This window comes from Passer domesticus, chromosome 1, assembly GCF_036417665.1.
Source record: "Passer domesticus isolate bPasDom1 chromosome 1, bPasDom1.hap1, whole genome shotgun sequence".
Classification (NCBI taxonomy): domain Eukaryota; kingdom Metazoa; phylum Chordata; class Aves; order Passeriformes; family Passeridae; genus Passer; species Passer domesticus.
Genome location: NC_087474.1, coordinates 100,102,596 through 100,130,515, shown reverse-complemented (window position 1 = coordinate 100,130,515; position 27,920 = coordinate 100,102,596). Strand labels below are relative to the sequence as shown.

The following is a 27,920-nucleotide window of genomic DNA, read 5'->3' as shown; positions in this document are numbered from 1 at the left end:
AATACTTGAAATCAAACTAATTATATTTGAATGATAGATTAACAATTAGCTGGAAGTCTTCAAACAATGTATATAGATAACCGAGTTATGCTCTTCTGTTAAAATGAACCCGAGATATTAAATACAATCATACAGCTTTTGGCAATATAGTACAAGTTTCACACAGATAGTAATGACTAACATTGCTTTAGATAAGTGCTTTGAAGGCAACTCCATTTAAGAATGAAGAGAGCAATACAGTCCTGCACCCCATGTCAGCGTAGCAGTCATGTTTACAAACATATCTGATGTCAGGGCACTGGCTCCTGAGAGTTGCAAATAAACAGCATTCCATAGTCCAAAGGGTGTCTGTCTCATAATCCCTGAGGCTGTGACTGGTCAATAATGACAATGATAGGAAAAAAAGAATTGGGTTATGGATTGGCCCTGTACATCTGTGACTTTGTAGAATAGATTTTAATTGCAGTGAAGTTCGGAAAAAACACAGAGAGTGGAAAAAAACAATTCCCTTGTCTGGTCAGTTATATTCATAAATCCTATGATCCTCTGTAAAGAATAATAATTTTCTAAAAAAATCTCAAGGAAACTGTAGTTATAATATTCTAACTTTTCTCTCAATTTATCCAGAACCTATGCATTCATCTTATTCCACTTTTACTGCTTCATATAATTGCCTTTCTCACAATCTCCTCTTTCCAAGACATGAATACTATACCCCCTTCCTTTTTCCTCCTGCTATTCCATATTTAATGTGTCTTCTTTTTTATTCTTACTTCATTAATGCACAAAACACATTGCTTACTTACAACAAACCTTCCTATTCCAGAAGTCTGGAAATAACCTGTAGTTGTTTCAGGATTTTCTCTTTTCTACTAAGAAAAAACACAATTTACTCAAAACCTATGGTTCCTACCACATTTTTTCATACCGTGGGTAAAGCGGGAATTTGCTCTTCCTGCTTTTTCTGCGAGGGTCCTTAAGTGATAATATTTGTACAGCTAAATGACACTTTTCATAGTTCTTCCTTTTGGTAATATGAAGAAATAGCTTTGTTATTGTTTTCTGATTAGATGAGTTGGTATAACATAATGGAAATAAATTTTATACTGTTGTACATGAAACGATGAGAGTGATTAGGCTGTAAAGTGACTGCTAAATCAATCTTGGAAATGCAGCAGATTCCCATCTCCCTTTGACACTGTGAGTTCCATTTGGGTTAATGATGGCTATCGGCACACGCCGAAACAGAGGGGGAGCCCCTTCATTCAGTTTACATGGCTTGACTTTTGTCAGGAAGACAACACTACAGACATCTGTGTGGATGGCAGAACAACACCAACACGGTTTGTGATATAACACAAATTCACACATTTTTCTAAAGCTGAGTGAGTACATACTGTGTTTCTCTTGCTCAGTGAGGACAGTATGGGGTGTGTGCTCATTGACTCCTTATACTGATTGCTTTAAGTCTAGCAAAGGGACGTCATCATCACCTCCTCCTCCTCCTCCTTCTTTTCTTTCCTGCTTAAGGACAACTTCTGGGATAGTCACCCCTATTTCAGTTGACTGGGAAGCACCTTTTGTTGCACTATTCTTGTCTTTCTTTACCTTAGTGATCACTTCTGTGTAAGAGATTTCTTCAGTGAAGGGCTCTGCTGCTGGGAGCTCAGAGGCAATGTGTACACTGGATTCCTGGATCCCCTCCTGACCTTCGGCTCCTGTTCGTTCTTTACTTTTTTTATGGATCTTGAATGTCTCCTTTGTTGGAGCAGCTTGTGAAATGGTTTTCTTGATCCTCATCCCAGATTGTCTCAGTCTCTCTCCTGACTGCCTGATCCTCTCTCTCCTCTCAGGGGTTACTATCCTAGTTTGAAGCCTGTTTACCTTCTTGCCAAAATTTTGCCTTGTCTTTTGGATATTTTCCCTTGAAAATGCCTTTTTGATGTCATCAATGCGCCTCATGCCTGATTTCTTGAACTTGGTTGCTTTGCTTTCTTCGATATAATATTCTTCATCAGAAGACAGATCATCAGGTGGGAAGAAATCATCCTCTATAGTTTCACCTGCTGTCATCTCTTTGATAACAGAGAGAGATGAAGGACACTCGGTTTCCTCCTGTGAATTAAAGCAGAGAGTTATGTTCCAGCAAGTGTGTTTCAAAAAGATGGTGGTTCAAAGTTTTTTTTTGGTTGGCTTGCAGTTAATTAGTACTAACTGAAATACAGTACTGTAACAAAGTAAGGTAGACTTGTACCATCATACCTAATCTATGCAGAACACAAATGGCAAAAGAAATCTGTACCAAGTTCTCTAAAGATATTATATTCCTGATTAAAGATTTCTTTTCACTGTGGTTCTACCTGAAATTAATTAATGTAATGGTCCTACAAGTCCTCTAATGGTTTTCAGGCCAAACTTGTCTAGGTTTTGGGTTTGTGGTTTTTTTTTTTTTGGAGCTTATCTGTGTCTCTGGATTGGACCTAGATCCATTATTCCTCACCAATAAAAGCAGACACTGTAGACAAAAAGGCTCTTGGGCTTGTGTCAGCTGTACACTGTCCAACAAATGCCTCAATGATATGAGTAGCTTTAGTCTACTACTATTACAAAGACAATTGTGCATTTTTGACTGTTTGGAACTTAACAAACACTGCTGCTTCTGCCCGGAAGGGAATGAACCCCAGCATATTAACTTACATGTGCTGGCTGCACAAGGGGACAAATCAGTAAAGCAGGGAGATGTTATTTGGTAAACCCAGTAACACACAATTCATTCAGCACCTGCGCCATCACTGAGGTGAACATGATTTGCTCCATCTGGAAATGTATGATATTGCTGAGCAAGCACTTCTGTCTCCTGTGGTGAATTTGGTGGCCTGTTTGAGCATGCAGAATTATATATTTATATGACATATCTAATGTGTATCAGCAGCATGCTTGGAAATGATGGCTATCCTAGATATCTTAGCCCTAGGAATTCATGCAGCCTCTCAAAAAAAAAAATAATTTCTAGAGGCTCAAAGCTCAAATACATGAAAGACTTCCAAAAACTGTCCGCGGTAAACATAAAAATTTATCAAGGATGAGCTAGTGGTTAAGGATATCCGAGAAAAAAAAAAAGGGAAAAAAGTTTATGGCAATGAAGAATTTATCTGAACAGGGAGAATTTCCTAAGAAAGCTGTTTCCCTGATCTGCATGGACAGTACAGATTTGTGGCTCAGTGTCAGTGAGTTACTTCTATCTAGAAGTGCAGTGCATGCCGAGCAGAAAAACTGTAGCTTGTAGGAAGGGCAGGAGATAGACAGTGCCACCCCCTTCTTCCCTACCAGCTTTTTACATGCACGTGCCTGTGCTCTTCTTCCAGGACAGCAGCCCTTTGGGGTGCAAACAGCTGTCTGAACAACAGCTGTATGACACTTTTCTAAGCTGTTTCTCATTAGTACTAACTACTTCAGCTGATTTCTGGGGCATGGCAGTGTCAGGACTCTACCCTTAGTATTATCATCCTAATGGAGACAATAGGAGAGATACTGAAGCTGTGAACCCGTGAATAGCAAGTAAGGCTAACTGAATATTTTGCTGTGAACTTCTTTCTGGCCAAAAAGATGTCTGTCATTTTTCACAGTGACTCATTAGTAGTGAGTCATGTTATTTTACATAAAATAACATACATTGAGCTATTTGACAGATAAAGCCCACTTAAGAGTCTCTCATCATGCCTTGGCTTCAATAAAAACCCTCAACTAAAATAGCTGTTAATGCTTAGGAAAAAAAAGGGACAAATTATCTTACATTGATTACAGCAGAATGTTGTTCGACTCATCTGTCAAAATCAGCAGGAACAAAACTACAATGCTTTGCTAATAATCTTCATTAACGTGCAAATTAACATTAATTATATAAAGACTTCTACACATAAACATAATCTCTTTTTTCCTGAAAATTAACTAAAAACACAGCTGGATAGTAATTCCTTAAAATGTTTTTAAATTATACCCCACTCCTTCAGCTGAAATGGTAACAAAACTATTTCCAGAATGAATATTCTGAAATTTCAGTGCATACAGAGATGAATACAATATAGAGGAACACTTCATATGAAGATTACTTTTTAAAAAGAAGGAAGGCAGAGACACTATTTTCTCTGCAATATTCGTCTTCCTTTGGAAGAAGAATTTCTCTGTACTTTTTGTCAATTGCCAGATTTTTATTGTGTTTACTTTTAGTCTGTTAGCTACAGAAGAGAGTACTTTATCTTCCCTACTCCCATTAGAATCAAAAGTTATGAACAAGAACATGTGAGATGAAGATCTTGTAGATGAGATACAGAAACTAGAGCTGCATGCAGATACTGAGAAACAGTTTCATTCTCCTACAGACTCTCAGCATGAACTTTGCCAAATCTTTGATTTTCTTATTTTCCTTGGTCTCTGCACACATCTTGCAGAACCAAATGTAGCAAGGCAAAACATCAGTGTGAGTTTCTATCTCCTCTCAAGATTTCTGGATGTTACCGAAGTGGAAAGTATTAGTGAGCCTGTCTAGCATGTTAGGAAGGTTTTGGAATAAAAATTCAGTGATTTAGGCTCAGTAGGTGAGCTTTTTCATCTATTTCATTTCTCTCTCTCCTGCTCCTAACTCATTTCTTCTTATCACTAGATATCTGTGGGGCAGAGAGAAGAGAGAAGCTCATCCTTCCTAAGGCAGGAACAAGAAGATTTAGTACCAAGTGGGAAACAGAGTCAAAGCATATAGCTACCAGCTCCTTTATAAGCTCACTAAAACCAAAAGAACAAACACCTACTGATTTCAGCCGCACAGAACGAAGTCCTAAATTGGGTGAGAGCTTTCTCCTTGTCTAAAGCAGATGGGACTGGGAATAGCAGGATTGGGCAGTCCAATATTTGTGGAGGGTGAGAAGGGAGTTGAGGCATTGGTACTGCTGCTTCCAAGGTTTTTGTTAAAAATCTGCTTAAGGATTTTACTAGGAAAAACTTGTACTCATAACCACCACTCATGGGAGGGTCTAGAGTGAGGGCAGAAGATTATTTCACAGTAAAATATTATACCAAGCAGTCAATTATTTTTAACATGATTTCTTGAGGATATTGGCATGCAGTCATAGGAGCTGTCTATCATTTAATACACAGGACATGTTCTCTGCTTGCCTCATCTACTGGCAAACACCAAAGACATGCACAGGCCAGAATCAGAAAACAAATTAGTGGAAGCTGAGCATTCCCCTTCCTTTTCATCACTCCTCCTAGAAGGACCACCTGCAGAGGGTGCTCACACTGGTCCTGGTGTGTTTGCTGACCATAATTACTAATTGGACATAATCTCCTGAAAAGTTATCCACCACTCAACACACTGGAAACAGACTTAGACCTTTCAAACAGAACAATATTTTTTCCTTCTCTTCCAAGAAAAGGGTTGTTAAATCTGTCAGGTAAGTATTTGAATTGGAAGTTGCCTTTGATTTGTACAAGAAGGGTAACACACATACTGATATTATGCATCTCCCACCTTCTCACCCTTATATGGCCCCTCCATTAACACAGAAACATTCAGGCATTTTTCATCAATTTGAGAATGGAGCTGGGTTCTAACACAAAGAAATAAGTGCTCTTCTGTGAAGCTGGCTGTGTTTTGAGTCATTCTGTCTGTCCCCCACCAGATGATATCTGTTCTGAGCAAACATGTCATGGCTCAGGTACCTTGCTTGTAGAGCTGAAGGTTGTCAGGGGACAAGGTGGCTGAGAAGAAGGGTTGTGTCTTATTAATGGGTGTAAGAGGAGGGAGGGGAGAAAGAAGTCAGATTAGATGGTGTGTTGAAACTGGAAATGTTTTGGAGAAATGCTTGTGTCTGGAAGGACATGAAGCCCGAAAGGAGAAAGACTTCAGGTTTTGTGGTAGCAAAGGAGGGACTGAAAGCACTGGTTGAATGGTAAGAGAAAATCCTGGAGATCTTTGCCATTGTAGTTGCAGGGTAGTTACATCCACTGTTTCAGGAAAAACTTTAACAGACAAAACTTAGAGGTATACCACCATAACAGAACAACTGCACAATTCAGGAGTGGCTGGTAAAGCCCCTGGCATGGCAAGTTTTTGCTAAGAAAGCATCTGAAATCTGAACTTTGGTTTTCCTATTTTTTGAGTGTTTAACTTTTCAAATATGCCTAGCCAAAGAATTTTGAATTCTTAAGGACCTGGCTGAGTACAAAGTAAACATATAAGTAACCCTCAGCTTTGATGAAGAAGGCCAGCATGGCATTGAAACCTAACAAAGTCTGACTCCATCACTGACATTTTCACCTCCTGCTCTCATTTCAATTTCATTCACAATTAGAAAATTTTCAAGGGGACATAGCCTGTGTCTTTCAAACCCTCCTTTTGCTCTTCAAGCTTTCCATCAGCTGCCAAAATTTTGGCTGCTCAGCACCCATGGGAGAGAAGAGTGACCAGTTTGCAGGCACTGCAGACATCTTCTAACCACAAGGAAGGGATCAAAGCAGTCACATTTTTTCCCATAGGCTGTAGTAAAGCATTTATGAGGGAAGGCTAATGCTCCTGCTCCTCAACCATGCAAAGAGAAACGTGCTGACTTTTCCACTGTGCTGAAACCTTAAAACCAGTAGGTAAATAACCTTAAATGTGGCAGTGCCTCTAATCAACCCTATGCGACTCTCAAGGTGGCAATGCTCAGATAATTGAAGCACACAGGGGAAAAGAGGCTGTTTCAGAATTTGCCTGCTTGATAACCCTGCCTGCACAGTCAGGCTCCCCTCTTCTCTGGGAAGAGAAAGGGGCAAATGGCAGAGCAAATTGTTTAGCAATGTCTCAGGTATTTTGCAGCTGTGGTGTCCTGGTAAAGATCAGGTTGGCTCTAAAAGCAGCCTTCACTTACTGCTGCACTAGGGAGCCAAAGGGGGCTGCTGGAAGAATGTCATGCCTTCAGCAAGGACTGCCAGGCTGGGAAAAGAAAAAAGGGCTGTTGAAAAGATTCCCTTGCAAACTTTACTAGCTAAATTTCCATTCCTTGGGAGCACAGATGGGATCAATAATTAATAGCAGCAGGACTTTTATTTTCCTTAAGAAGATGTGTGTTTTTCATTTAGAGTTCACTTGATTTGCTAAGTAAAGCAGCAACATAATGTCACTGTAAAACAATACTTAGGCTTTACTTAAGTACATGAGCATTTTAAATTATAATTTCAGTAATAATTTTATGTCATTTGAAAAGAAAAAAATAATGGAATATGAGGGCATTTTAATTAATGTAGCTAATTCAATAGCTTTACATCCTTGTCCTTTCGTGGTTTTTTGTATATGCATTCAAAGCTTTGTATTTCAGTACTTGGACTGGACTTCCAAAATTGGCAGAGAGGAAAAAAGGTAATGCACTGTATTACATGTAAATATTTGCAAGAAATGCTATAAACTGGTTTTGTGTTCTTTTTCTAAATAGCTTGAAAATGTAACTCTAAACAGCTTTAATAAAGACAACAATTATCAGCTCTCAACTATTACCTAATTTCAATCAACACTTTAGCAGTAAAAGCTTTTTAAAATTAAAAAAACCCTCAGAAAATCAGAATGACGAAATAAATATTTCATTTTTATATATCTAAAATAACATATGTATATATATATATATATTTATGTATTGTATATATAAAATCAAGACTCAAAATGGGCTTAAAGAAACTGCTCACAGCATAAGTAGGGAGGAGAGACTGATGAAACTCCATAACTTGGAGTCATTGTGTTGCACAGGGAAAAGGTCACAGCAAACGATCTTTCAGCCTTGGGGTGTATGACATGGAAAGTGCAGGTGATGATTAACACAGGCACAGATGGGAATGTCTGGTGATCACCTGACAATTCTGAAGCAGAGCACGAAGCAGCAAAATGGTCAAAGGCTACCCAGTGCCTGCTGCTGTGTCTATGACAACTGCTGATGCAAATGATGGGCAGCTTATGGGCAGGAAATGGCATTGCCACAATGTTTTAAACAAATCTTAGAAATTTGCATGTTGGATGAATGGTTTGTTATTCACACTGGTAGCCAAGGTAAATCATTAAAACACCTCCTTGAAATTGTGCTCTAAATCAACATGAAACCACTGATGAATAACCAATTACAAATCATTCAGTACTTTTACTCATATTCTAAGACTTAAGAGTGAAGCTTTATAAAACTCAAGTGATCCCCTCATTTCTTCGGCAAATACATCATTTCAGAATCTCTGACAGCAGGCCAAAAACCTGCTCAGATGAAAGAGAAACAGGATTATTTTAAAAGGCCACCTAAGAAATTTTATCAGGTAAACACTTCAGCATATAAGACTTTATGGCTAAGTGCTGTTGCTGCATTTAGAATTTTTTTTACACAATTGAAAACCAGTCTGGAACAGTCAACTCCCCTCATTTCTCTTTTGTGAAGCCTAATACACATCCCTTTTATTTCAATTCTGACAGAAACTCATTAATTCAACCACCAGCATACAATGACTACAAAGAACTCAGCTCATTTTCCCATTATCACTGTCTGTGGCTTGCAGCAGTCAATGAGCAGCCAGTTCCCAGATACACCACATCAGTGGAGAAGCCCTTGGCTCCAGGCTACCACACGCTGCATAAAAAGGACGACTGCAGCTTCAGGGGAAAACAAAAACTTCATACTTTCTCTGCTCTGCTACTGCTTTATGGAACTAGACCAGGAATAGCTCTGCAGGTCAGTTTGCAGACTTGCAATCAAATTGGTGAAATTCCTAATTTCCAAATTTTCTGGAAGCCCCTTGCTAGTGAAGGGGAAAAAGCACCACAAGGTGTGATGGGACAGAAAAGAAATATTTGGCAATGCTTTGATTCATTCATTCATCACACAGTGACTGTTCCTACAGGTCAGCTAGACCAGGGAAGAGTTCTCAAGTACTAGTGAGAACTCCATATGAACTCATCTCTGGGCAACATTTTAACTATATGGGGAGAGCAGATACTTATTAAGTAGGAACTGTATCCAGAAGTAGATGTCTACAACAGGTTGGGAGAATCAGGATCCACACACTTCTCTCTACTTACTTGAAAAGGAGTATACAGGCCAAATGTACAAACAGCTGTGGTACTGATGTCTAGTTAATGCCTGGCAAGACGAGTCCTGTCCCAGATCCTAACTTCCAGTTTGTGATTTCACATATTCCTCATCTCCGTGCTGTTTTGATCAACTTTTTTCCTGCACTAAGGGACTAATTGCAAGGTTTGGCTATCTTCAGTAGTGTTGAGAACATGAATCCCAGCTGCATGTCCCCAGACAAGTCCTTTCCCAAATCTGTGCCTCAGAAATGAAGGGTTTTGCTGAGCAGCTGGATTTGATGATCTCAAGAGGAATTTTCCAGCCTAAGTGATTCTGTGATTCCATTCTCAGATACTCATGTTCCCACAGCAGCCAGCCACAGGTCCTGGTGACAATTCCCAGCAGTCTCTAGGACCATGGAGAAGAGAGACACGACACAGGAGGCTCAGGCTGTAACTGCACTCCTCTGCTGACTTGCAGGGCAACCCCAAGGGAAGCCCTGAACAGCTGCATCCAGTGCAAATGTACACTAAGATCAGCTGTTTCCACCACTCAGTGCTAATAGGTGGAGAAAAATCAATGGCAGCTCTGTGAAGAGGACAGCCTGTCCCCTTGGGAGGATCAACCCAAAGGAGCAGGTCTGGGGGCACCAGATCCAATGGTGTTGAGTCCAGCTTATATGGACAAAATCCTGTGAAATATGCAAACCATTTCATTTTAGGAACACAAAAGTAGCCCAACATCTGTGTTTTTAATATTTTTTAACTTGTTCTTTCTCCTTATTCCTTGAAAACATGTCACTAGAAACACAGTTTTTCTTTAGCTGGTTGATAGCTTCTCCATTAGTGGCTGCTGCACAGCACGGGGCCAGCCCTGCACTTTGAACTGGAGCACTGGGCTCAACAGTGAAAACAAAGGGCTCTCATGACACTCTCTGACACAATAATTGGGTTTATTTTACTCTCTGTTTTCTCAGCAAAGGCAATTACCTATCCCAGCTGTAAAAATATTTATAAGGTTTCTGCCACAAGACTCCAACAAAGGCCCTGTGTCACTGGGCTGCTGAGGCCAGTGTTCTGCTGTCAGAGGTAGCCAGTCAATTCACATTATTTTTTTCCCATTAAATTTTCAGGCTGCACGTTAATAACAATTTCGGTTTGCTCTCTTCCCATGAGCTCTGGAAGGCAGTTTTGTCCAGACTCTGTTGTCTTCAGGACTGAAGACATCCAATTATGGTTTCAAATCAGAACTAAACGTACAGGAATTGGCACCATGTACATTAAAATTAACATTATTCCAGCTGTAAAAGTAATTTGGTTTCTTGTCTATATTTCTTTCTATGAACTGACAGCTTCTAATGTTGAACACATTTTTTCAGTATCACACCTTCTCTGTATCAAGATTTTCAAGGAAGATATTACGCAGTTGACAAAGACAGAAACACACCTTCAAAAACCCATTGCAAAGCTTCACGTCACATTTCAACACAATGCACTGCCACCTGTTGTTTTTTCCAGATTATCTGTTACGAGGTAAGATACAAGGTACATAAATATGAGAAAGCACAAGACCTCCTATGTTTCTGCAAAGCAGAAAAATGACCAAATATGAGCCACCTAGCACAGTCTGCTCTGGGTGAGCTATTTAACTCCATTCTACTAAGGATTTTGCTCTGCAGGGCCATTTTTGAGACTGCCATTCTTACGCCCAAATGGTGCCAAATTAACGCCAATCTCCTGAGCTCCTGACACCCTGATTTCTACTGCCACTTCAGATGAAGGTGCTTCCACCTCAGGTTTCCAGATTATTATCCCCATCTTGATCTCACCATTCTTGCTGTCCTAGTCATTATAACCACAAAATGTCAGTGGGCAAGACAAGACACATACATTTTAACTTATTATTTATGCATAATAACAGAGGCATACACAAGGCGGCTTCTGTGAGCCTCTCCTGGTGTGTGCAGTGGAGCAATCACAGGGCAAACAAATCAGCTGTAACCCTACTGTGTAGGTCAGTCAAGCCATAATCTTGGTTTATGACACACCCACTAATTTTAAATGTCAGACAGCAGTGAGTAAAACAAATGCATGTGTCCCTTCATAGGAAGCAGTTACTCATTCATGGTGCTTATGTGAAGTAATAATAGACACAAATCCCAGTAACAGTAACATGGACTTTCTGGTGCCTGTAGACTTACACTTCCATTTAAATAGGGGCTTGCAGGACAAGCAGAAAAGCAAATGAAACCAGTTCATTCAGGGTAAAAAAAAAATCCCCTTTAATTTCTGAATAATTTAGTCAGAATTATTTAAACTGTTAAATGCTCTTTGACTTCAGAGAAATGATAGCTCTTACAGCTGGTTATTCAGACTAACCTGAACAGAAATGAGCAGTGACCTGTACAACCTACAACATCCTTTTTATTCCCTACTATAGTCTCAGGGCACATAGCACTCCAGGGTCAAAGACTCCACTAGAAAGTCTGAAGTAACCTGGCATTTTTAATCATGCAGTCAGCCTAGGGAGCAGAGCTGCCTGCTACCACATCTTTTCCTCCACCACACGGCCTTCTAAAAATGAATGCTCTCAATTCCCTAATCATTCTGCTCAAGGATGATCACTTTGTCTTTTTTTAATGTGAGGATATCGCTAACTCCTTTCATCATTGCTGAGACCTCTTGGGACAATCTCCTTCAGCCAATGATCCTTTTCAACCTGCCTACTCCCTCCATCATTGATAAGATCAAAGCTACCCACTTGAAAGGAAATCTTTAGTATTTAATTGGTGTCTCCTTTTTCCTCATGCGCTGATGTTCTGGCAAAAGCTAAAACTAAAACCCACACGTGCTCGCCGGTGTAAAGATTCTATGCCAGCACCACACAGGTCATTGGCCCCATCACAATGTTCCAAATAGCTCATCAGGAAAAAAACACCTCTCTACAGAAGAGCCGTCAGTCAGAGCCACGGGGTAAACAACTTGGTTATAGCCATTTGTAAGGTATAGCACAGGGAGCACGCTGGTTCCGCTGCTATTAACAGACTCCCACTCATCCTAGCCAAGCTCCCGTCATCCAGGTCTTGGCACTGCAGCAGAGTGCCTACCCTGGTGCAAATCAGCAGTGTGAAAATCACTGCACTGGTGTGAAAGAGACCTTCCTAAGTGTACTTGTGCCTTGAAGTCACAGTGCACTCTTGCCTACCTAGACTGTTCCAGGTTTCGGGCAGTTATCCCTCTCCAGAAAAGTGTTACATGGCAGATCCTAGAGGGATCCACATATCTGCCTCTCCTCCAAGAGAAAGTGGGAAAAGGTTCTTCAATCTACCTTACAAAAGGGATGGAAGTTAAGGAGGGAGTCACTCATATTCTCACTGACAGTTCTAAACCACTGTAGGAAGAGGAAAGCAGAAAGACAGGAAAAAGTGCTGTTTCCCTTCCTGAAAAGTGCCACCTAAGAATTAAACATGCAGTGCAGGTCATTCCAGTCCAGCAAAACCAGCAGAGGGATCACAAACTCTTACTGAAGGTGGTTTTTAGAGAAAGTACACATTGGGAGAGCCACCTTTTGTATGAAATATCTGAAAATATCAACAGCTGTTCTTTGCACCTGCATGTAAATCCATTTTGACCAAATTTTACTATACTTTTAATAAACAACAGCTCATGCCTTGCTAGCAGAAGAATTTACATCATGTAATGAATACTGTTTAAGAAAAAAATATTTTCAAAGCATTGATTCTACTGCAGTCATTATGGTAAAGGCCCATCAATGAAATGGCATTATGTCATTAACTAGGGAAGTCACAGAGATTTATTACCTTTAGCTAGGAAATTATTTGCAAGCAAAAAGTGAAAGTGCCTGTTTTCTATTCCATGATGATGATGCAGCTTGCAATAATGGTAATAATAGGACAGATTTGGCCTGTACTTTCTATTGAACTACCACAGTAAGTCATTCAGTCAGAAAATCTGGGAGGCACAATTTGGCTGTATATGGTACTAACATACCATAAAAGAAGTAATATTCCCTACCTTCTGCCTTTTCTCTTTTTTTCATCTATTTTTTCCCAGTAGTGGAAAATGAACTATTTAAGAAAGCTAGGTTATGAAGAATTTGTCAGCTGTTCACTGTAGTGAATAAACTCAGTGAAACACACGGCTCCATTCATTGCAAATGATGTCATTTATGTACAAAGAGATACAAGATCAGAGTGTAAAACTGAGTGATGGGGGTGCATTTTATTAGTCTGGAGGGGTGGTATTTTCAAGAATGCCTAATAGAAATACAACTCATTGGAGAGATGCTTTATTGACTTGCTGGTAAAAAAGAAGCAGCTATGCTTCTGGCAAAATATCAAACACTCCTACTTTCTACTGACCTGGGAAGCTGGGAAGTTCCAGCAAAGGCAGGATCAGACCAAATTTGTTTCACAGCACTCATTGACAAGACCCCAAAACTGTCGGCATTGTTTGTACAGATGCAAGTGAGACCATGCTGTTTCATGAAACTTCTCTTCAAATACAATTGTTTTAATGTACAACGAACATCCTAGAATAAGGTCAGTGAAAGAAACTATATGATTTAGTTGTGATTGAAAGAACAGTGCTATTTTGAACCATTTCCAAGGCAGACCATGCAAGGGAGTATTTGTTGTCATGAAGGGTTTGTGGATCTGAGCCTTAGTTTGTACATATACTGCTATAGACTGAGACAATGAAAAAAGTCCCAATTTTTCATCAGTATGAGGGCCTGGGCAATGCTGCATGTTAAACAAGCCATGGTTTGAAATTAGTGTTAGAAGAAAGTCTGCATTTCAGGGAGCCTGAAAACACTTTTGCTATTTGCACTTCTACCTAATATGGTGAAAAAAATAACAGAGATGAATGTCAGGCATGGTTTGTATGACAAGATTTGCAGGGCCTGCCTCATATTACCCTTCGGAGAGGCAGCAAATAGTCCTTGCTGATCTGCAGTTAATCTTACACGACTGGCTCAGAAACCTACCCACACTAATAATAGACCCTGTGTGCTGCTGCCAGTAGGTTCACACTGAAAGGCATTGGGGAGCAGAGATCAGTGTTAAAGAAAGCATAAAATAACTCCTGTGCTGGACAGACCGCGCCTTTTGCTTCCTTAACCAACACCTCCCACAAGTCGCCAAGGAGGTGGGAAAGCCTCAGTACCACAAGAAATTAGGTTAATGGTTACCTGATAGATCACGACCCGGAATTTGTTTTTTCTCAGCATCTCCTGCTGTTTTGCTTCCACCTTCCTCACGCTGGTGCTCTGCCTCTCCACGCGCGCCCGCACCTCCTTCATGGTGGAGCTGACTTTGCTGGTTTTCTGCAGTAACTTGTTCACCGTGAAGCCTGTATTGCCATGAGCCTGGGCAAGCTTTAGCATGTCAATCTGAATGGTCTTGATGGCATTTTCCATCTCCCTGTGCTTCTCCTCTATCCTTTTCTGGCTCGCCTGCACGCTGTCAACTATGTTGGCCACTTTGTCCAGGACTGTCACAATTGTGTAAGCCGCATCTTGCTCTTCCTCCTCCTCAATGACACTGGAGAGACGATTTTGGTGCGTTTTGTCAGCCTCCGAGGTGATTTCGCGGCGATCCATTCTGCCTGCCTTCAGCCAGGTTGGAGGGAGGCGAAGTCTCGGTGATCCTGCCAGAACGATTCTGGCGCTGCTGCAGGGAGCCAGGGCGACAGCTGGCTCCGGCGATGCTCAAAGTAGGGCGTGAAACGCCGCTCCTGGAGCTTGGTCAAATACTTCTGACTACAAAATATCCACACATGATTGCTCAGATACTTTCAGCAACATGAAACCCCTAAAATTAGGAAGCAATATCTGGAAAGGAACATACGTTTAAAGGGTCACGCTTCTGTACTGATGAAGTTATTAGTGTTAATCCAGGAAAGTTAAGTAACTTGCTAATTAAGCAGGAAAGCAAACTTGCATATTTTTAAAGATCTACTTTTGTTTTCATGTTACTGGAGTGCTTTCCTCTGAGGGAATTCAAAAAGCGGTCAGGAAAATTAGCACGGCTCTTTCTTTTCCAGCAAAACAACTTCAGGTCTTCAGCTTGCTGAAATTACCCCATGGGGTAGCAAATAAACACACTAAACCAGAGGCAATATAGTGAAAACGTTGTATTGTGACATGCTTTTCCAGTTCAAAATGTCGAAAGCATTTTTTTTTTTATTGAACAAATTATTAAATCCTACATGCAAAATTCTGAAAGCCTACACTACATGTTAAAACAGCTGAACACATCCTATTCACACTTTATCTTGGGATCTTTCAAACGACAACTAACAGTCTATTAATATAACTATGACCAGCAGACTAATTTGGATGGACTTCTTTAGCTCTTGAAAATACTCTATACAAGAGCACTAGTAATTCATTCACTTTTATTTTTTTTTATTTTGATCACAAACACTATACAATCTGTATTGTAGGTGTTAAAACATGTATTTTCTTTAAAAAAGTTTAAGAAGTATTAAAACAGTTTTAACAGTGATAAAGTAGGCTTTATTCCAATTATTTGTGTTCAATTATTCAACACCAATTTTTACAATACCTAAACCTACTAAGACCTACTTCTTTTGGACCTGTGCCATCTGTTCTAGCAGGTAACTTCCCAAATTATGAAATTTAAAATTTTCGTCTTTAAAAATAAATTGCTGGAATTATTTCTGAAGATGGCAGTGCTTAGACCCAGCCCACACATTTTATAAATATGTTACAACTACACACAGCACACAGCTTCACAGTTCATGCGATAGGCAGTGTCTAAAAAATCAGTTACTAACTTCCAAAAACATTTAGATATCTACGGTATTTAAACACAGTGTTTTCTAGTTCCTCATAAGAAAAGTAAGCTGTAAACATTTTTACCTTTAGTTCATGCCTTTTTTGTTAGGTAATGTGGACTTATTTTGTTGGTTTGTTGGGGTTTTTTTTAAGTCTACAACCATTGTTGGAATAAATCTGTGTTCCCAAAAATATTACATTCCATGGATAAAGCACAAGTCTATTATATAACCATGTGATACAGATACAGAAAATGAACTACTGTATTCAAAAACATAAAAGTAAAGATACTAAAGCAGTCCATAGCTGTTAGAGCTGATGCTTTCAGAATACAGACCAACATTGTGACACTAAAAATGTTCAAAAATAAGGCCTCTGAAATAAATATTTCCATTCTTTAAAAAAAGATATAATAAAAATGTACATCACATGGTCAATGTAGGTATAAAAAGCACTAAGTTAAACCATTCTGGATGATGTATCTGAAGTAAAATGGCCTAGGTTTTGCTTCTGCCGACGTCCTCTATTATTTTTGGGGCATTTTCTGTTGAAAAAGAAGAGAGAAATAGGAAAGGAGGGCTGATTTTGTATATGCCACCTATAATTAAGCCTAACAATCATGCATTGACTTAATTTTCTGTACTTAACAATAGCAAGGAGTCTATGATCTGTGCTGACAAGGGACACTCCTGCTGTTCAGTAGTGGGCTGTGACCAGGGAATGTCTGTAGGACCCCAGACCATGCAGAAGGGAGCCCTGCTTGACCTTGAGACTGAAACCAGCAAGGTGCTACATCCTTCAGCCTTGATCCAGCAAACACATTCCACAGGGAATGACTGCATTAGCTTTACTTTAAACATATTTCATATTTAAACCCGGTGGATGGTGAGACTGGATCAATCAGCCTTTTGAAGTGCTGGACCTCCAGGTGTCTTGCTGCTCACTGCAGCCCATGAGACAGAGCCCACCCAGCTTTCTCTGTGGGGTGACTCTGCAGGGTCCCTATCTTGGGGCCAGACACACAACTAAAAGGATTTGCAAAAGCCAGCAATCCTGAATGGAATGGCACTCACTCAGCCCAGGCAATGAATGATGGAGCAGCCCTGCTGGGATGCAGCAAGACGTGAGAGACTGAGAGCTGGGGAATGGTCATACAGAGGCTGAAAGAGGAGCTGAACCATAGCCTTCCACACCACTGCTTTGACCAGCAGGATGTTGAGTGAAAAAGGGAATGACATCAGTTGCATGAGCCAAGTAATTCTTTAACATGTGCAGGTGGTGTTTTATACATGTGCTAGTGTCTGTTAGGTTGAACTTTACATGGGACACAGGGAAAAAGGTCTGTATTGTTCATTCATGGAGTGTCCCTCTACATCACTGAGTTTTGGAAGCACTAAACTAATGCAGTAGCAGAAAGTTTTATGGCCCAATGTAAGTGGAGCTGAAAAAGTGAAGGACAACTTGAGGAGGAAAAGTCCAACTGGGGCACAGATGCCCAAGTGTAAGACTTAAATACTTCATGCACCTATAAGTCATCCTTTATCTATCCCAGAGACCTCAGTGTTTTGTTTGGTTCAAGTCCTAGAACTGAATGCCTCGTCATCAAAAAGAACCCATGGCTCTCATCTGAGTTTTTACACAAGGTGAGAATTTGAGACAACCCAGAAACCTGAGCTATGTGCATGTGTGTCTTTAAGTTTCACAAAGAGGTTCTTACAGTGAGTGTCTAATAATGGGACTAAGTTGCACACTAATTTTCAGGAAGTGTATATGGTGTGAGGGATACTTCTTTCTCTGGGTAACACCATTTACAGTGGTACCACAGGAAACAGCACCTTGTCAGCCTCTCTGGTTTCACTGGGTGGTAGCTGGGGATCATAGGTTCCACAAAATTCAGCAATACCTCGATAAGTCCAGTGAAGGCCTAACACAGTAGCTTAACTCTTGGATTTGTTTTACGGCTGATCTGTTCAGCTGTGTGTTTGGTCTGGAGATTCAGAGTGATTACTGATGGTTTCTGAAGTCAAACAAATCTGTCTTTTGTGACCAAAGAAACAAAGGGGCAGATAGGATGTTCCATCATCATCCTGCTTCGGTCATTAGGTAGTTTTTAAGTGGGTATTAAGCAAATAAAATGATGGACATCATATAATTAAATGCATAAAAAGTATATCCATACAACGTGTAATTTTTCAGTGTTTTTGTCTTTACCTACCTGGTTATGCACATGACAATTGCAACTATAATGGCAATCTGTACAGCTCCAATTATTGCTGCAATAAGGACATGCGTAAGCTTTTGTCTACTTGGGACAACATAAAGAATACTAAAGTCTGTCTTTTCACAGTGCTGTCCAGTATATCCTGATTCACACCTGAAAAAGAAAAGGAATATTTCATGGAATCTGTAATTTGACAGCATCCCAGTTATTCTGCAGATGAGATGAGAAATCCAAGGTGATTCCAGCTGAGAAAGAGCTGATGAAAAGTTGCATGTGTGATACTGCTTGGGTTAGGGAATGGTTTGGATCTGTGTGGCAAGAGAAGAGACAGAGCAAGTAGATATGCTCTGCTTTTTCTGGATAAGGTTACTAGTGGCCCTCTGAAAACACACCAGTGTGGGGATGACCCTGATTCGTCATAAGTATGTTGGTTGTTATTATATTGGTACAATATTTAGAAAGAGTGTTGCAACTGGGTGGAACCAGTAGACACTTGGAAGACAAGTAGACAAGGCTAAATTAAATGCAAGAATCATGCTCATGAAACACAGAGAGAGCACAACTCATTCAGCTCCATTGTCAATATGGGACAGAAGTGACAAAAAGGAAGGGGAACCTTGAAATATGGATTGAAAATCCACTTTGAAAAAAGAAGACCCCTTTTCAAGCTGCAACCTAGAGAAGTGGAATCTTGCAAAATCTACTGAACAAGACCAGCACCAAACCCCCTGCCTTGTAGCTGAGCCAGAATTTGATGGAGGTCAGCTTAGAAAAATCAATGGCTCACAACTGTTCCAGTGAAAGTTTAAGGAAGAATTCAAAAAAATTTGCATGGTGTGGGTGAGAAACAGAAGAGAAGCAGCTCCCTAAATGGTAACTTGCCTGAGCAAAGCAGCAGTCAGCTCAATGAGAAGCTCAACAGAGGCTGTTCCTGAGCAGTGATGTGTTCCAGCAATGCAAGATGTGCCAGTGCAAACACACTCTGAACCAATTCATGTCTCAAGGCAAAAGAGGCTCAGGCACAAAAAAAGGCAAGACCCACCCAAAGCACTGAGATGAAGGCTGCAGGGTCAAAGGCCACCACTTAGAACCCTGAGCAAGTTCCTAGTACAGCTGTCCTTTAGACTGACACGAATGCATCACTATGGTCAACTGAATCATACAATTGGCCTCCAGCTCTACAGCTGCACAAGAAATACTCACATGCAGGCAGAGCAACAATCCTTTTGTAAACTGGATCTGACAAGCCCAAATGCAACACAAAATCAGATTCATCCATTCAAAAGCTTTGTGCTAGGGTAGGAATTAATTCTGTTTGGAGCAACAAAATAATTACACCAAAGACCTTTTTACAAATGCTAATGCAACTCCTAATCCCCCTCTGCATGCAGGGATAATAGTTGGCGTTTACATGTTCATAATCTTGTGACTCTACTTTCTCCAGCCATGAGCTGCTGTGTAAGGAGTTTTGGTTCAGGCATGAACCAAATTCCGGTAAGACTTGTTAAAGAAAACCCTCCATGTGGTAGAAGTGTGCCCAGTGGTAGCCAGGAAGGGAATAAAGAGAGCTCTGTATAAATATACGAGAAGAATGAGGACAGTGCACACACTGGTAATCATGCAAGAAAACACAGAAAGGGAGAGGCATCCTTGTGAGTCAAGAGGACTTAAATCTTGTGGTTACTTTGCTTTTGTTTTCATTAAAGAAAGTAGCAGTGAAATATTATCAATGTGAAAGCTGCTTTAATGCAGAGGAGACAAAACAAAGCAGAGGATGTGCAAGGAATTCAATGATGTTTTCTCAGAAACACTGAAATGACAAGAAATTATTTCTCAGAAATACTGAATGCAGATTTAGGAGAAAAAGGGCTTGCATTAAGAATTACATAATGGCAGGATGAAGTAGTAGTTACTAGTTTTATATCTTAAACTAGTACAACAGATTTTAAAACATTCTGCTGCATAAATGCATAACAAGATAATATAGCAATAGTATAATAGCAAGATCAATAGAGGTCAGCAAGGATTTATCAAAATAAGCTGATAAGTCAATTAATTGATTTAGCATAAAGAAGTTTAGATTTCTTTTTAAAGGGCTGCGTGGTGTGTCCTTGACGCAGCCAGCCATAAGGACAGGGCAGAACTGCACTGCACAAGGGGGGCAGCAGGAGACAGACCTGATCCCATCTGTGCAAAGGCTGCCAAACTCAATACTGTGCTACTGACTGCTACAAAACCTTCCTCCCACCTGCCTGCTGGCAGTCCTGGAGGGCTGCTGTACAATAAGCAAGGAGATTCACTGCCCTCAGTGAAAGCAGAACTCAGAATTTGCTCTGCACAAGTATTTTCTGCAGTTTTTTAGGTCATCCGATACCTCACATACATCGCTACCAGCAAATGAGGACCAAATTAAACAATGTATATGCTAGATGTCTATGAGAACTGAAAGCATTTTAAAATAGCAATTTGCCCTTAGCAATCATCATTATATTTTTCTTGCTGGAGAAAGAGAGAATTTTTTTCTCTGTTAGAAGTACATGATTACTATGGCAGATTGATGTCTGTTATAAACTATTTGTGTCCTTAATAACTCTGCTCCAGTAAGAAACATGCATAAAGCATGAGACCACCAGTATTTTAATAGCCAAGAAAAATCCAAAGGAGATCTGATACTCAGGGTCAAGAACTGATAGTCACAAATTCTGGGCTGGACCCACGTGAGGTTTGTTGTGCTAGGCTCAGTACTGAGATACTATTCAGAATATTTAAATACATAGCTGAAGCTAGTAACAACAAATGTAACTATAAAATGGAATGTAATAGGATGGTACAATAGGCAGTCAGAACATTGCCTATTGATACTTACTAGTGTAATAATAAATATTTAAATGATTGAATTTACACTGAATCATAAATTGATAAATAAGATTAGCACCTTCCAGAAAAAAAAAATCTGAGAAAAATTAGTTAATTCAGACAGGAATGTTTCCCTTGAAATACTGCCACCTTAAACATTTTGAGGACAAATACATTATAAATTGTGTTAAATACAGCTCTAGACCAAAAGAAACTGTAATCAGATAGTGTTGCCTGATGCCCATCAAGATGATGGTGAGGGTGCACCCAGTTTCCCAAAAGAAGCAAAGCCATGTTGAGTTCTTTTGATTCCAGACAAAAAGAAAACCAAAACAGTCCCATTGGAAAGCTGAAAATAAATGAGAAAGGGTCTTGCATGGTAAAATAAATAACAGAAGCTTTCAAGTACCTAAGTTGACAACAATACTGGCTCTGCCATTTTGGGGCTTCCTGCTCTCTGATCTGTCTGGAAAACCTTAAATCTTGCCAGTGCAAAAAACACCTAAATATCATCAATCAATAAGGATCAAGGGAGAAAATATGAAAGCATCCAATGGATTTAGAGCTGAAGTTTCAAAAGCAAAGAGTTATGGCAGATTCAGCCATATTAATCTGAAAGTACAAGCTCGCAAGATAAAAGCTCAGAAGTGGAACCTCCTAATAAGTAGGAAATAGGAAGCTGTATCTTATTGCAAAGTGGCCTTTTGCTATAAACAACATTTATAAAATAATAATAATAATAATAATAGTAATAATAATAATAAATTTTGGAGGACAACAAAGATACAGAATTTGATTTGTGAAATGTAAAAGAAAAATATTATGTGGGAACTAAGGAACATTCATATATTCTGGAAAACACTGAAGGGCTTAATACTGAGTGTTCTGAGTTGCTAGTGTACACTGTAGACAGAAGGTGTGGGCTAAAGAATGTTTTGCAATTTTTTATTCTCTTGATGAAGCCTATTATGGTGAAAAAAAGGCAATAAATGTTAAAAATAAGGTATTGATTTTCTAGAGAGGGTTTACGACAGGTACAATAAAATGTGCTGATAGTGTAAGAAGAGGCTGAGGGGTCAGTGGGGAAAGAACAGTCACAGAGAGAAGCTATGCAAGGCAAAGGCCTTTTTAATGTGTTTCTGTTTTGTTTGCTTTTTTAGCTCTGGATATGATTTAGCAGCTGAAAATAAGAAGACAACACTGAGGCTACACTCCTCAGAGGGATTCAGGTTCTGATGTACCTGAGTGACTGAGCCTCTCTGAGCACTACCTCCCCCCTGACTGGAGCAGCTGGTGCTGCCCACAGCACAGGTATACTCCTCCTGTGCCACTGCTTACATATCACAAAGTGACACACGCTGGCATTTTGTCTAGAGAGCATTTCGATTAAGCTTTACAGTGATTTATATCAGATTTTGGAGACATGAAGGACTTACCGGCAGGAAGCCTTCTGAGTGGAATAAATGAACTCACATTTTCCATGTATACAGTAACCATTGAAGCTTTCTGAACAAGGTATGTGGTTTCCAATGTAAATGTCTTCTCTTTGATCACTGGCATCTTGAAAAGAAATATACATAAACAATTATACATGGGTCTATGATGTTAATTTCAAACTCTCAACCAAGAATAGCATATCCTTAAAAACTTGCAGTGATTAAAGGAATAGAGAATAATAAAGCAGAGGCTTAAGGGGGAAGTTTCAGAGGCACCTACAGAGATTTGCTAGAAGGTACTGCACTGGAAAATCATCCTCAGAGACATCTAAATATGCTTTTCATATCAGGTTTCTCAAAAAGGAGAAAAGTGTTCATGACAGAAACAAACCAAAGCGGGAAGATCAGCAGAAGCTTTGTCAGTGGCACAGGGGCAAAGAGCTAATACACAGATACAGAGAGCTCTCTCCCATGTGTAAACAGATGAAAAAGAACTCTCTAAAAAGGATTAGAAAGATGTTGAACCACATTTTATGATTACTGGGTAGAAAAGCACTTGATACAGCCCAGATCTGATTGGTACCACTGGTGGTTAAAGTTGAAATCTAACACACTTCAATAGCAGTCTTCCCCAGAGAAATATTTTTTATGGAGAGAGAACTTAAAGAATATTGAAATCTGTTTAGAATACTCATTCCTTTGGGAGGTGTGCTGGTTTTGGCTGGGATGGAGTTAACCTCCTTCACAGCAGCTGAGGGAGTGCTGTGGCTTAGATTTCTGGCTGAAATAATAGTGGTAACACAACACTGTTTTGGCTGCTGCTGAATGGAGCTCACACAGCATCAAGACTTCCTCTGCTTCTCACTCTGCTTCTCCCCTCAGCAAGAAGACTGGGAGTGGGCAGGTCTGGGAGGGGACACAGCCAGGACAGCTGACCCAAACTGGCCAGAGGAATATCCCACAGCACATGACATCATGCTCAGCAGTAAAAATGATAGTTGTGGTATTTCCAAAGTGGCAGCTGCTCAGAGACTGGCTGGCCATCAGTCTGCTGATGGGATATTGTGAATGACAGCTTTTGCATCTCTTGTTTATTTTTCCTGTTTTTCTTCACCCCTTTGCTTCTAAAGCGGCCTTTAGCTTCACCAATGAGTTTTTCTCATGTGTGCTTTCCTGTTTCTTTCTTCCATCATCCTGAGGGAAGCTGGAATACAGCAAGCAGCTGGTGGGCACCTAGTTGTTGTCCAGCTCAGCCCAGCACAGGAAGGCAGTCCCTTCTGCCCCAACATCTTCCATGCTTCTGTTGTGTTACCTAAACTGTCCAAAGCTGTGTTCATTTTCAACCATTTTTTCCCCAAAATTTTTTTGGTAAAGTCCTAAACACAGGACTTCATAATGAACGGGGATTTTCATATTTTGTAATGAACGGGGATCTTCAAATGTGAGGGTAATTATAGAATTGTGTTCATTTCCATGGCAATAGACTATTGCTTCACAAATAAAAGGCTATAAAGCAAAAGGGAGTGTGAAGAAGAAATCTCTTCTACAATTGCAGGTATTTGAAATTAAATCAGCAAGAAAGAGAATTTATTCTTACAAGACAAAAAGAGAGATATGCTGCTGGTTTAGGTTTTTTCTGAAATGTCTGGAATGTATTTTAACTTGGTTCTGGAGAAAAAACCCCAACCCTGTATTAGAGGTTTTAGATATAAGGAAGCATGCTAATTCAGGCTGTTTTGAAGATGCAGAGGACTTGACACAAGGGAAGAATGTTGACTAATACTGACACTGTGTCTACCACTGCATTGATGGAATGGATTATGTAGTGACATTTCTAAGAGGAGAAAAGTGGGGATGTCTCATCAAAAAACTATCATCTCCCTCCTTTACCAAGAATTTAGTTACTGTCATATCTGGTCCCAGTCAAACCTTGTAATGAGCCACAGACAATTATATTAGTGTGTTCAGAGAGCTGCACCATATCTGGTTTTAATATATGTACTGATACACATTGTGAGGCCCAGTGGAAAACTGATAGGTGCATCCCCTGAAATGAGGCCAGACAGCCACACACAGGGCAGAGGCAAAACTTACATTAAGCAAGAGGGTGTCAAATGCAGGAGGTGATTCCTAGTGTAAAATAGACATTAACTTCCCTTTTGACGGGAATCCATTTTTAATCAAAGACACCTGCTAGACTGCTTCAGAGCTTCAAAGTGAAAGATGTAACTGGTGTAGGAGCCTTGAAAGAATGACTGGATATAGGAGTTCAAAAACTTCACCAGAAGGAAGAGTCATGCATAAAAACTGAAACCCTGATGCTCATCCTGGAACAGTAAAACCACCAAGCCAGCTGAATCTGGGAAGAGAGTTCTTTCCGATGGAACTTTAGGTAGCCACTTGCACTGCAGGAGGAGACCGTCACAGTTCTAGAGACTAAAAGATATTATCCATTCAGAGAACAGGGATTAACTCACAGTAACTGAAGCAAAAGCAAACAGGAAGGAGTGTAGACTGTTCTCTTATCCTGGATGTAAAAAACAATTCAAAGCAGTTCAATTCAGGCTCTCACTATCTAAAGAGATCTGAGTATTTTATTAAAAAATTTCAAAACAACCTTTTTTCATGAAGCATACTTTCTCCATCCACATCATTTGCTGGATGTGAGACTGCATAAGCCATACACATTAATAGTAATAATTATATACAATGGTTTTTCCACTAACTAGATTTCAAGGGCAATTTACATGCAATGAATAAAAGGCTGTTACCTCTTTGGAATAGGAACTGAAAGTGGTGTTTCATTATATAACATAATAAGATGTATATTGCATTTGGTGCCTTTTATACCTTCATAATGTAAGTGAAAATTGACATTAAATCACTCCAACTGGTACATCATATGCAGTGAAAATAAGAGAATTTGTGAAAAGAGAATAATATATAAAGCTTTTTGGCACTGAATGACTTTTCAAGAAGAACACAGGGAATGTTGAAAGCCATGTTGGGATGGCTTTACTCAGGGAAGCCATGGGAGTGCAAAACAAGTATAATGACAGAAAAGACTGAAGACCAGAGCTAACAGAGAAAGTACCAACCCTTTGGAACAAAACCTGCATTAAGACCACAACTGAGGGGAAAGAACAGTGAGTTATGTTCATTTGTGATTCCTTCCTGTGCAAAATATAAGTCCCCATTTGCAGACTGGATTTTCTTTTCAGGTAAGTTCTCTTCCTCCCTGGGACCCGAATTACAGATGTCACCACAAGACTGAAGAGGTTATTACAACCTTCAGATTATTAATCTCTCCTGCTCTTTCATGTGGCTACTAATGGTAATGTAGCCTGAGTTCAATCAAATGTGGTTTCAGAAATCCTGGGGACAATGCTTAAAAATTTGAGAACAGGTAGTATTTTCCTTCAATCCTCCCAATAATGAGGGGAAACTTGAAACAAGCAGGTGAGCCCAGGGTGTCAATACCTTGCTCTGGGACTGGTTTTCCACCAAAAATTTGGGGGGTTGAATGATGGAAGGGACAAGTTATGCTGGGGCTTGATGGAATCAACCTGTCCTGAAGGGCAAAATGTCTTTTTGGGTGTAAGCTGGGAGGATGGAGATGCCTTTAAATTAGAATTGATAGGGGAAAAGGATTCCAACACCATTGCAGTAGGTAAGTCCCATGGCATCACCTGAGGGTAGCAAGTGCTAGTGGGAACACTTCCACTGCTCCTGGGAGCGTGGGGAGCTCAGGGGCTGGGAACTCCCCATGTGTGCAGACGTAAGGCTTTTTAGAAGGAAGGCTGATTTATTATATTATTATATATAATATATTAAAATGCTACATTAAAACTATACTAAAAGAACAGAGAGGAAAGTTCATCAGAAGGCTTGAAAGAACAAGAATAGAATGCATAACAAAATCCTGTGACTGCTCACAGCCTTGGCACAGGTGGCTGTGATTGGTCATCAAGTGAAAACAATCCACATGGACCAATGGAAGATGCACCTACGGCATTCCACAGCAGCAGACAGTTATTGTTTACATTTCTTTCTTGAGGTTCTCAGCTCCTTCAGGAGGGAAAAATCCTAGCAGAGGATTTTTCATAAAATATCATAGCTACACTAAGGAATACAATTGAAATGCTTGAACACCAACACACAGCATGAGAAACAAACAGGATGAACTAGAAGCACTGGTCAGCTCCCAGAGCTACAATACCACTGGTATTTGCGTGAATTGGTAAAATGAGTCCCACAAATGGAATGTTGAGATGGAGGGCTCCAGGCTCTTTAGGCAGGGCAGACAAGTTGGAGGTATCATGTATGTAAGGGAGAGGTGATCATACAGCACAGTTAGTGCTGATATGGTTGGGAGCCTCTGGGGGAAGGCTAGAGGGATGGAAAACAAGGAAACATGGTAGTGGATGTCTACTACTGAGTGCCCAGCCAGGATGTGACCACTGATGACTTATTCTATAAGCAATTATGAGAAATCTCTGGATTGCTAGCCCTTGTCCTTATAGGAGATTTTTAACTTCCCACACATCACCTGGGAATATAATATTGCTGTGATGAGCAGGACTTTCTTGACATTTTCAGGAGATAATAACTTCTTGTCAGAGGTACTCAGTGAGCCAAGCCCTCCTAGGCTTGCTATTTGTGAATAGAGGGCTCATGGGGGATGTAATTTTAGGCATCTGTCTTGGCCATAGTGAGCATGAAATGGTTGAGTTTAATGTTTGAGCTTTCACTGCAATGAGAAAAAATGACACCAGCATTGCTACCCTGGATTTCAGCAGAAAAAAACCTTTAAGCTCTTCATGGAGCTCTTTAGCAGAGTACCCTGGCAATCTGCTTTGGAGGGGTCCATGAGTGCTTTGAGGAGTCCATGGTCAAGGTTTCAGAAGTGCCTTTAGAAGCACAGGAGCAGACAATTCCATGCATTGTAAGTCAAGCAAGTGGGGTAGAAGACCAGCTTGAATGAACAAGGAACTCTTTGTGGAGCTCAAGAGGAAAGATAATTTGTATGGCCACTGGAAGTGAGATCAGGCTTCACAGGAAGAGCACAGTGCTATGGTTTGTAGACACAAAAGGCCAAAGCTCATTTAGAACTGAGTCTGGCCAGTATTGTGTAAGATAACAAGAACAGCTTTTCCAAGTGTGTTACTAGCAACAGGAGGTCTAAAGAAAGCATTGGAGTGACACTTGATGTGTACGATCATCTGACTAGCAGGGATGAAGAAAAAGTTGAGGCATTAAAGGTTATTAAAAGGTAAGGCAGGGCTGATGTGGGTGAAACATTTTCAGTCAATGTGATTCAGCATATGAGTTTACTGAAAATATTTTAAAACAACTTAACAAATACAAAATCATCCATTTTTCCCAGAAGTTAACAGAAAAGATGGGATCATGGCAGGGAGGTTTGTGCTATGTTATTTCATCAGGAATGTCCCAGCTTGGTGTCTTCCAGTAAAGTAATTTTCACAGACTTGGAGGGAGTCCAATCCT

At 40.1% G+C, this 27,920-nt stretch overlaps 2 protein-coding genes across 3 annotated transcripts in view; both read right to left on the bottom strand.

Moving 5' to 3' along the window:
- Nucleotides 1-5: 5 nt before the first annotated feature.
- Nucleotides 6-15,079, bottom strand: CAVIN4 (caveolae associated protein 4). Its single transcript, XM_064431209.1, has 2 exons — nt 14,289-15,079; nt 6-2,115 (listed from the first exon to the last, which is right to left on the bottom strand). The coding sequence occupies exons 1-2, from the start codon at nt 14,697-14,699 to the stop codon at nt 1,450-1,452; spliced, it is 1,077 nt and encodes a 358-aa protein (XP_064287279.1). The 5' UTR covers nt 14,700-15,079; the 3' UTR covers nt 6-1,449.
- Nucleotides 15,080-15,217: 138 nt separating this feature from the next.
- The window catches only part of TMEFF1 (transmembrane protein with EGF like and two follistatin like domains 1), a 112,222-nt gene continuing 99,519 nt past the window's right edge, over nt 15,218-27,920 (bottom strand). For both annotated transcript variants that reach the window (XM_064431198.1, XM_064431190.1), the window contains exons 8-10: nt 22,413-22,536; nt 18,115-18,273; nt 15,218-16,443 (exon numbers count right to left, since the gene is read on the bottom strand). In XM_064431198.1, coding sequence (XP_064287268.1) covers nt 16,359-16,443; nt 18,115-18,273; nt 22,413-22,536 — 368 coding nt within the window. In that variant the 3' untranslated portion in view covers nt 15,218-16,358. The remainder of the gene's footprint in view (nt 16,444-18,114; nt 18,274-22,412; nt 22,537-27,920) is intronic.

Excerpts from the sequence above, each read along its gene's own strand:
- CAVIN4 (XM_064431209.1), bottom strand. The coding sequence starts at position 14,699 with ATGGATCGCCGCGAAATCACCTCGGAGGCTGACAAAACGCACCAAAAT. Across the intron at positions 2,116-14,288 it reads TCCGGGTCGTGATCTATCAG|GAGGAAACCGAGTGTCCTTC; the intron begins GTAACCATTAAC and ends TTTAATTCACAG.